Source organism: Populus euphratica, unplaced genomic scaffold, assembly GCF_000495115.2.
Source record: "Populus euphratica unplaced genomic scaffold, PopEup_1.0 scaffold1058.1, whole genome shotgun sequence".
Taxonomy (NCBI): Eukaryota; Viridiplantae; Streptophyta; class Magnoliopsida; order Malpighiales; family Salicaceae; genus Populus; species Populus euphratica.
The window spans coordinates 34,705-45,314 of NW_011500910.1; the positions used below are offsets into that span (position 1 = coordinate 34,705).

General features: G+C 30.7%; 1 protein-coding gene across 1 annotated transcript; it reads right to left on the minus strand.

Moving 5' to 3' along the window:
- Nucleotides 1-1,656: 1,656 nt before the first annotated feature.
- LOC105116792 (uncharacterized) lies at nt 1,657-2,942 on the minus strand. Its single transcript, XM_011014274.1, has 2 exons — nt 2,418-2,942; nt 1,657-2,037 (listed from the first exon to the last, which is right to left on the minus strand). Exons 1-2 carry the CDS (start codon nt 2,892-2,894, stop codon nt 1,912-1,914), a joined length of 603 nt encoding a protein of 200 aa, XP_011012576.1. The 5' UTR covers nt 2,895-2,942; the 3' UTR covers nt 1,657-1,911.
- Nucleotides 2,943-10,610: the final 7,668 nt, after the last annotated feature.

Genomic DNA, 10,610 nt, shown 5'->3' on the forward strand with positions numbered 1-10,610 from the left:
GTAGTACAAGACGATTGTTTCCTCAAAATCCAAGCTTCCATTGCCGTCCTTGTCCAGCGCTGTAAACAAGCTTGGAAGAGTAAGAACCGTGTTGTTATGTTTCTTGAGATAGTCCACGTATTCATGTAGGTTAATTTGCCCGTCTCCGTTTTTGTCCATTTCATTGAAAGAAAATCTGGCATTTCGCTTCTTCTCCTCCGACAGATTCTCATAATAAGCTACAGCAGCGCGGCGAATCTCCTCCATATCTATTTAAAAGGAGGAAAATTTAAGAGGATAATGGAAGAGGTACGTAGCTTAGATCTAAAACTTCAACACTCCAAAGGGATTTGATAAGGAAGTAGCTCTATAATCTTAAATTTCTTTGACCTAGTCCTAATCAAGTTTGGCTAAATCTACCATATAATGGATGTATTTGTATCAACCTGCCGAGGAATCATTATGCCTATGACTTGGTGGTTGATATAAATTGAATGAATATACCTCATAATTATAACCCATGATTCCGTCTCGTAGTTTGTTTGCGTCAAGTCAACTTATTTTGGCTTTTATAAAAGTCAAGTCTCAATTTTGGTATATAATTATACAGACTAAAATTTAATTTCTGATATGGTATCCCAGCTAGCAAACAAGCCTGAGCACTTTCTTACTCCCACACAAAGTTTATTTTGATATCTTAATTAGATCTAGTTTATATGAAATAAATTTAATTTCACGAAATAGTTATTTTATGAAAATAATAAATTATTGCATGTCATTGACCTAAAAGGAAAATAAATCAGCCAAAGGTGTTGTATATTATGTCCTTAAGAGACATGGCGTAATGATAAAAAAATTAAAATTTATATAATAGATCTCGAGTTTGAGTTAGGATATATATTTCTTATGAAAACTTGAAATAATTGGGATTTTACTTGTTTATATGAATCTAGAAAATACACTTTCTAGAAGGTGAGATTTCCTTGAATCTCAAAAAAAAAAAAAAAGTGTTGCATATTGCTATCTGTACGTATATATTAAAGAAATTGCATTTCCTAGGAAATTTAGCAGCAACTTCTAACACTACTTCTAGCCCAGAGGCCATTGACTATTATAATCAGCAAATCTGATCAAACCATGCAACCCAGCATGTTTTAATCTCATTATAAAACAATGCCTGTAGTGTTTCTTGGTGAAATTTGTGTACGATTCAATTATCATATAAAAAATTATAGTTGTTTTTATAATACATGTTGTTTTGTTCAACTAGCCCAGAGGCCATTGTACTTAGACTTCTTATTGAACTTATATTTATTCATCCAAACGATAAATATATCATGATTATTCAATATCATGAAAATATATCACAAAAAGACGCTTGTCGTTTTGTTACCTATTACCAATCAATCTCACTGGAGATGGAGATTTGAGGTTGTGGTTCCCTGATTAGGAAAGGAACAGGTCTTGCATTTTCTTTTAATTTATATAAACCTGCTTTAGACGTTAAAGAACACAGCCGTGTTGGTTGGAATTTCGTCTATTGGTAACTATATATTATGTCTGATGTTAATTTTTTTGAACAACTGAGCCAAATTTAACTACTTTTTAAGTAGTGAATGGTTTCGGTATCCATTTCCAAGCTTAGATTTTACTAGATAAACTTCATTTACTACATGGTTTACACAAAAACAGCTTAAGATTAAAGTAACAAATTCAAAATGCCCTCCAAAAGCACACATGAGAATACGGAGATCAAATGCATGAGAATACAATTGCGACACAAAAAATACAACTCCATAAAAGTAACTTGAGCTTTTTCTCTACTGGACGTGAGCTTTTCTTGAAGAGTTTCCAGTCATTTCCTCGTCCCTCATCAGCAATTACTGTACGATTGGAGGCATTTGACTATGATAAAATTCATCCTTGGTTATTTCACATAATGCTACAGTAAAATTTTGATGCAAGATCAGCAACACCAACAGTTATGCCTGCAAGACCAACAGTTATCTCCGCAACTAGCAGTCTCTTTTTATGGGAGTTAAGCACCTTTCTTCGCTTCTGAAATTAAAGATAACAAAGCATGATGATTAGACACTATGTCCAGTTATGGGTAAATTACGTGAAACTAATTGGTAACATTGAAGCTATAAAACAAATTTCGATTCTGATGTATTCTTATTATCACTATGCTATGGAATAAAAGCCACAAGCTATTAGGACAACAAGACATTAAATTCATCATCACAATACTTAAAAATACTCAAAAAAACATCTCAAAAAATAAAATGACAATATATAACATTTGTGGCTGAAAGTGCAAAAAATGAAAAAAAAAATGTAATGCTCCATAAGCAATGAGGTATCAGTGAATTTAGTCAAATGTATAGTATAAATAGTAAAGAAATAATTATACTGTTCTAGTTTCTAAAATTAATTACCTTTATGGGGGCCTCTTGTATCACGCTCCTGCTTTGACGTAGTAAAGTATAGTTATCGCAGAAGATGGCATCACCGTGGTGTGTGAAATTTTTACCACCATAACAAGCACAAAAAATTTCATAGGTGCTACCTGAATCATTATTGAAGAAACATTGAGAGCAACTGAAGTATGCTCCTGCCAAGAACGTCTTACAAGACTGGCAAATTATAGCCCTTCCACTCTGCATGATGTAGTACAAGACGATTGCTTCCTCAAAATCCAAGCTTCCATTGCCGTCCTTGTCCAGCGCTGTAAACAAGCTCTGATGAGTGAAATCTGTGGCTTTGTTTTTCTTGAGGTAGTCCACGTATTCACGTAGGCTAATTTGCCCGTCTCCGTTCTTATCCATGGCATTGAAAGTTTTTCTGGCCAATTTCTTAGTCTTAGCGGGCAGATGTTCATAATAAGCTACAGCAGCCCGGCGAGTCTGCTCCATATCTATTTATGCATGTAATATTTAAGAGGATAATGGAAGAGGCAGCTTAGATCTACAATTCCAACACTCCAAAGGCACTTTTAAGGAAGAGGCTCAGCTCTAATCTAAAATTTCTTAGACCTTGTCGAGGTATTTCATGAGACCGTGTCTTAAAATCTGACTGGAAGATCCAAAATATTGAGATGTGAGATACTGCTAATTGGGTTAATTCTTATATTACCAAGTCATATGGTTTTTTTATTTATTCTTTTAATTTTTAAATTTTAATATAGGTAGTTTTAGCTAAATTCAAAAACAATTTGAAATCTCTCATATTTTGTACCAACCTGCCGTGGAAGCCAAGATATTAAACCTATGATTTGGTGGTTGATATAAAATGAATGAAAACATAATAATTATAATCTATGATTCCGTCTCATAGTTTGTTAAAAGTCAACTTATTTTGGCTTTTATGAAAGTCAAGTCTCAATTTTGGTATATAATTATACGTAATAAAAATTAAATTAAAATATTTCTGATAAACTGTCCCAACCAGCAACCTCATACAAAATTTATTTAATATTTTACTTAGCTCTAGTTGTATAAGTAAATTCAATTTCACGAAGTGCTTATACAAGAAAATATTGCTTGTGATTGAGCTAGGAGGCCAAGTCCATTGACTGTTACCATGACCAAATCTGATCAAGCCATGCAACCCGGCATATTCTAGTTCCACTCTAAAGTTATAAAACAAGAGCAATAGTATTTCTTAATAATATTTGAGTATGATTTAACGTAAAAAAAAAAAAATTATAGTTGACTCGACTGTATCCACTTGCATCTATTCATCTATTCTATAAGTATATCTTCCATATTTTCCAGAGTCTGATTATTCAAATCCTCTAGTCTCCTGCATCACAATCTTTTTTTATTGTTGCTATTGACTTTTTCTTCAGTGGCATGTGCGCTGAAAATATTATAATCATGAAAAGATGCATATTGTTTTATTACCTCTTACCATTCAATCTCACCATCAATGCCAGAGGTTGGTTCCCTGATCGGGAAACGGACAGGTCTCGCATTTTCTTTTTTTTTTTCTTTTTTTCTAAATTTGTATAAACCTGCTTCGGAAGTTAAAGAACATCGCAAGGTTGGATTTTCTTCTATTATCAATACAATTAAAAATACATATGCTTGGTTTAACTATTTTTATGAAAATTAACAAGGTTAATATGATTTTTTAATCATGTTTTAATTATTTTCTTACTTTAAATTTTTTTGAGGATGAGACGACTCACAACAAGTTAACCATTGACCAAGTCTATGAAATTCAAATCATAATATTAAAACTTAGTGAACTTGATATGAAAGTTCTTGATTCACTTTATATAGAGATTGTTTTATCAAAACTACCTCCATCTTGAAATGAATATAGAAAAATAATGTTATATTTAACAAACAATTATATATTTGAATAATTTTAAACAAACTTGCAAATTAAGGTTTAATCTTGTATGTATGAATTGTTAGTGATAAATTCTAAATTAAATTTAGTTACTAAAACTTGTTTGAAAATGACTAAAAACAATTTAAAATGCAAAACAAAAGTATTAGAGAATAATATAAATCATATCTTGGAACCTTACCTAACAACTTAAGCTATTATATTGAGATGATTTTTTGACATAATATTAGAGTATTAATAACCAAGTGGTCACAAGTTCGAATCTTATCATAATACTAACAAGAAGAATATGATTTATTTAGGTCTAGTATTAATGAAATCACTATTGTTTTTTGTTTGTGGGAAAATGTTATTCTTATGATGGCATATTTAGATTCAGTATTTATCAAATTAATGTTGTTTTTGCTTATATGGATGAATCTATTTTTTTCTTTGGCATGCTAAATTAGGTCATCTAAATTATAGATATTTGAAATATATGTGTAAGCATGGTTATATTTAGGATTAACATGATGATAATTATAAATGTGAAGTAATATATATATATATAGTTGACTCGACCGTATCCACTTGTATCTATTCATCTATTCTATAAGTATATCTTCCATATTTTTCACAGTCTGATTATTCAAATCCTCTAGTCTTCTGCATCACAATCCTTTTTTATTATTGCTATTGACATTTTCTTCAGTGGCATGTGCGCTGAAAATATTATAACCATGAAAAGATGCATATTGTTTTATTACCTATTACCATTCAATCTCACTATCAACGCCAGAGGTTGGTCCCCTGGTCGGGAAACGGATAGGTCTGGCATTTTCTTTTAATTTTTTTTTTCTAAATTTATATAAACCTGCTTCGGAAGTTAAAGAACATCACAAGGTTTGTTGGATTTTTTTCTATTATCAATACAATTAAAAATACATATGTTTGGTTTAACTATTTTTATGAAAATTAACAAAGTTAATATAATTTTTTAATCATGTTTTAATTGTTTACCTGCTTTAAATTTTTTTGAGGATGAGATAACTGATAACAAGCTAACCATTAATGAAGTCCATAAAATTCAAATCATAATATTAAAACTTAATGACTTTGATATGAAAGTTCTTGATTCACTTCATCTTGCAAATTAAAGTTTAATCTTGTATGTATGAATTGTTAGCGATAAATTCTAAATTAAATTTAGTTATTGAAACTTGTTTGAAAATGACTCAAAACAATTTGAAAATACAAAACAAAAGTATTAGAGAATAATATAAATCATATCTTGGAATCTTACCTAACAGCTTAAATTATTGGGTTGAGATGATTTTTTGACACAATATTAGAGTATTAATGACCAAGCGGTCATAAATTCAAATCTCATCATAATAATAACAAGAAGAATATGATTTATTTAAGTCCAGTATTAATGAAATCAATTTTGTTTTTTGTTTGCGGGAAAATGTTATTCTTATGCTGGCATATTTAGATTCAGTATTTATCAAATTAATGTTTTTTTTGCTTATATGGATGAATCTACTTATTTTCTTTGGCATGCTAGATTAGGTCATCTAAATTATAAATATTTGAAATATATGTATAAGCATGGTTATATTTTGGATTAGCATGATGATAATTATAAATGTGAAGTATGTATTCAAGTAAAGATAACTAAAAGCCTATTTCCTAAGGTTGAAAGAAATTCTTAATTACTTGAGTTAATGCATTATAATACATGTGAAATAACTAGTATGTTAATGAAGGTGAGAAAAGATATTTCATAATTTTCATTAATAATTATTCTCATTTTATCTATTTTATCTATGTGTACTTGTTAAGAACTAAAGCCTAAGCCTTTAACAAATTTAAAAAATTCAAGAAAATGGAAGAAAATCAAAAGGAAATGAAAATGAAAATTCTTAAAAGTGATAGAGGTTGTGAATACCTTTCTAGGAAGTTTTCTACATTTTATGAGGAAAATAAAATAATTCATCAAATGACCACACCTTATACACCATAACATAGTAAAAAGAAAAATAGGATATAGTCAATGTCATGCTTTTTAATGCTAAGTTACCAAATAATTTGTGGGGTGAAGTTTTGCTTACTACTTGTTACATTTATAATAGAGTACCATCTAAGAAATTAAATGTTTCTTTTTATTAAGTAAGGAATGATAAAAAGAAATAAAAAATAAAAAAAACAAATCTAAATTATTTTGAAGTGTGGGGGTATGTAAGTTTCTAATCCTTATAAAACAAAATTTGGACCTAGAGTTTTTAAGAGTGTTTTTGTTGATTATGCATGAAATTAAAAAGCTTATAGGTTTTTGGATTTAGAAATTAATGTGATGGTTGAATTTGTACATGTTGAATTTAATTTTAATAAATTTATAAGTGATTCAAATATGTAAGAACAGAATCAAACAACAATGACTCCCAACTCAACTTTAAGTGAAAAATATAAAAACTCAGAAGTAATAAGTTCAAATGAACCTAAAAAGAGTCAAAACATTAGAAAGAAAAAGCACCTAGATACATATTTCATTTCTACTAATTCAATTGTATTTTTAGTAGAAGGTGGTAGAAACACAATATTAAAAATAACACCTAAGACCGTAAATGTAAAAGATGATCTAAAGACATCCTATGATGCTATGTCTTCTACGGATGTTGTTTTTTGAAAAGAAATGGTAAATGATGAAATTGATTCAATATTATCTAACAATACTTAGGTCCTAATAGATTTACCTTTAGGTTATAAGACAATAGGATGTAGGGTGTTTAGAAGAAAATACAATACTAGTGGTTCTACCCAAACTTCAATGCAGGATTAGTTAGCAAAGGTTTTACTCAAATAAAGGTGTTGATTATTTCACACTTATTTTTCAGTGTTTTATTTTCTTTAGTAGCAATTTATAAATTTTATGTTCATCAAAAGGACTTTAAGACAACTTTCTTAAATGAATATTTAAAGGATGATGTTTATACGGAGAAACCTGCGGGTTTTATACTTCCTAAAAATGAGAATTTTTTTTTGTAAATTAATAAAGTCTTTATATGGTTTAAAACAAGCTTTGAGACAATGGTATAAGAAGTTTGTCAAAGCAATTTTATTAAATGGTTTTTGTCACACCTTCGCGTGAAGCCTAGCATCGTGCTGACCCTTCTCGGGAGCAGGGATATTGATGTCGAGGTCATTGTTTTATGAATAAGGGAGTCGCCACCTAGTATTATGGTCACTAGAAAACCTAATTGGTCTTTTAGAGATTCTAAGGCAAGGCACTGGTTGCGTAAAGGGAAGGTATTAACACCCTCATTACGTCTTACCTAATGTAAGCTGCTTGGTATTTAGTTTATCTTATAATTATTATGGTGTTGGTTTTTTCTAATCTCATCAGTTTTCCTAGGATAGTTTTACTATATAAAAAAAACTTGGGTTCAAAGTTTAAAAGCAAGAACCTTTGGCCAATATAGATCATACCCTTAGATATATCTACAGAGTGCCAAGAAGAAATAATACAGATCTCTTAAAATCTGTGTTTAATTTCAACTAAATTTATAACCTATGAATTAAAAGACAACTAAGATAGAAATATAAGGAGATTTAATGTGCTTAGAAGCTCATTTTTTTCTTAGTATTTCAAGCATTCGCAACTCATAAATTGCAAGGGAAAAGGAACAAAGATTTAGAAATTTAAGGAAATTCAGAGTGCTTTAAAAGCTTCTTTTTTCCTTAGGTTTTCATACTTTCACGGCTCGTAAACCGTGGAGTCAAAAACTTAAATATCCTCAATTATAATGAAGGTTTCTTTCAAGGATGTGTGATGACTTATTATTCTTAGAAAATTATTTTTGATATTTATCACTTGGGGTTTCTTTATCCAAATATTAATAGTGAATAATAACACGTTATTCCCAATAATATTGTTGTTACTCAATTTTGGACCCCACGTGTTGGAGATGGTGTATACCTCTTTTGAATTGAGTGTAGAAGTTTAGCTCATGTTTGCTAGAAGATTGACAAAAGTAGAGAGAAATATTTTTTTCGAAACCTTATTTGAGCTGTTTTCTATTTATCCTTCCCCTTTGTACCAAATTCGTTTCTTCTTTATCTAATCTTTAAGGTTGGATAAATCCCTCAGAATTTACACTAAAAATATGATTCTGCTGTTGTTGTAATTTTTTTCTTCAACTTAGGCTCTGATTCTGATTTGGTTTTGTTCGATATCTAACCATCCTAGCTATATTTTGTCACTTATGACATGTTGAAAAATTAACCTACACCTTTATTAGGTCCTAGAAATCATTGTTCTTATGGCAGATTCTTAGTCAAATTTGGATGCTCAACATTGTCAAATAAAAAACCTTTTTGACCAACAAGATTACTGATAGAATCTGTTCTCTAAAATGATTTTATCTCACTTCGACTCCTTCATCAAAGTTGTAGTCCTAGATGCATAGATAAATCTAGGATAGCAAATCACTTGATTTCGATATCAAAAACTCAAGATGAAATATTTTTTTCGAAACCTTATTTGAGCTGTTTTCTATTTATCCTTCCCCTTTGTACCAAATTCGTTTCTTCTTTATCTAATCTTTAAGGTTGGATAAATCCCTCAGAATTTACACTAAAAATATGATTCTGCTGTTGTTGTAATTTTTTTTTTCAACTTAGGCTCTGATTCTGATTTGGTTTTGTTCGATATCTAACCATCCTAGCTATATTTTGTCACTTATGACATGTTGAAAAATTAACCTACACCTTTATTAGGTCCTAGAAATCATTGTTCTTATGGCAGATTCTTAGTCAAATTTGGATGCTCAACATTGTCAAATAAAAAACCTTTTTGACCAACAAGATTACTGATAGAATCTGTTCTCTAAAATGATTTTATCTCACTTCGACTCCTTCATCAAAGTTGTAGTCCTAGATGCATAGATAAATCTAGGATAGCAAATCACTTGATTTCGATATCAAAAACTCAAGATATTCCCGTTTGAATATCTAACATGGAGGTAGAGAATTCTGCCGCGAGAAGGATCCTAACCCGAGTTTTGCACTAAAAAACTCTATTTTTATCATAAATTTTATTGATTTGTTCTTAGATCACACTGTCAGTCATATCAGGATTCTCGACATTTGTCATTTTTGAGTTAGATCAGGAGACCTTTTTTGACCAATTACATTACTGCCAGATTTTGTTCTTTAAAATGATTTTATCTCACTTTGACTCCTCATAAAAGTTGTAGTCTTAGACGTGTAGATAAATTTGGGCTTTTGAATCTATTGATTTTGATATCAAAAGCTCAAGATATTCTCGTTTGAATATCTTATGTGAAAGCAGGGATTCATGTCATGAGAAGGATTTTGCTTGAGTTTGTAGGGATATAATCGCAAGTTGCTTAAAGTTTGAAGACCAATTGCAGGCTAATTTGAAGCCCTTTTTTGACCAAGGACCAAATGAAAAAGGCACTAAAATAAAGAAACTGATTGAAGATAAAATTAGAAGGAAGAAATTGGAGAACCATGTTTTTTTTCTGCAACAACTCTCCCGAGAGCAGCTGGCCTCATGTTCCCAGCTATAAAAGGAAAGAAATCACTGGGAATCATCAGAATATGTTGGTTTCCTATCTTTGCTCATCCAAGATTTCACCCTAAAGTTAATGTAAGATTTTGTTTCCTAAGTGGAGCTATATATAGGTTATATGTAAGCCTCCTCTACTGACCTAGAAAAGAGGAGGAGGGAGAAAAGGAGGGCAACAATAGAAAAGATAACAGAGGCGGAGAGGAGAAAAGGAGGCCTCCTCTACTAACCTAGAGAAGTAAAACGAGAGGGAGGCAGGCAACAAAAAAAAAAACTAGAGAGGAAAGAAGAGGGAAAGGGAGGGGAACGAAAGAAAAAGAGAGCAGGGAAACAAAAAACAAGAGACAGAGAGAGGAGAGAAAAACATAAGAAAAAAAGGGAGATGGAGGAAAAATAAGGAGAAAGAAAAGAGGCTTTTCTTTGATACTAAAAAGCCTTCACTGGAACGTGAAAGAAAAAAAGAGAGAGCAGAAAAATGACGAAAAAAAAGAGAGGAGAAGAAGAATTAGTGAATTCTGCAGCAAATAAAGAGGAGGCACTACTGCTAAAGAAAGGGCAGGGGAAAATTAAAAAGAAAGACAAGAAGAAATGAGAGGGAGTCAAGGCCGAGAAATCCATAAGAACAATGATTAGTACTTAAAAGTGCATTTTTATCATGGTTTTATATCATCATTTTGCAGTTGAAGTATCAATAACTCCT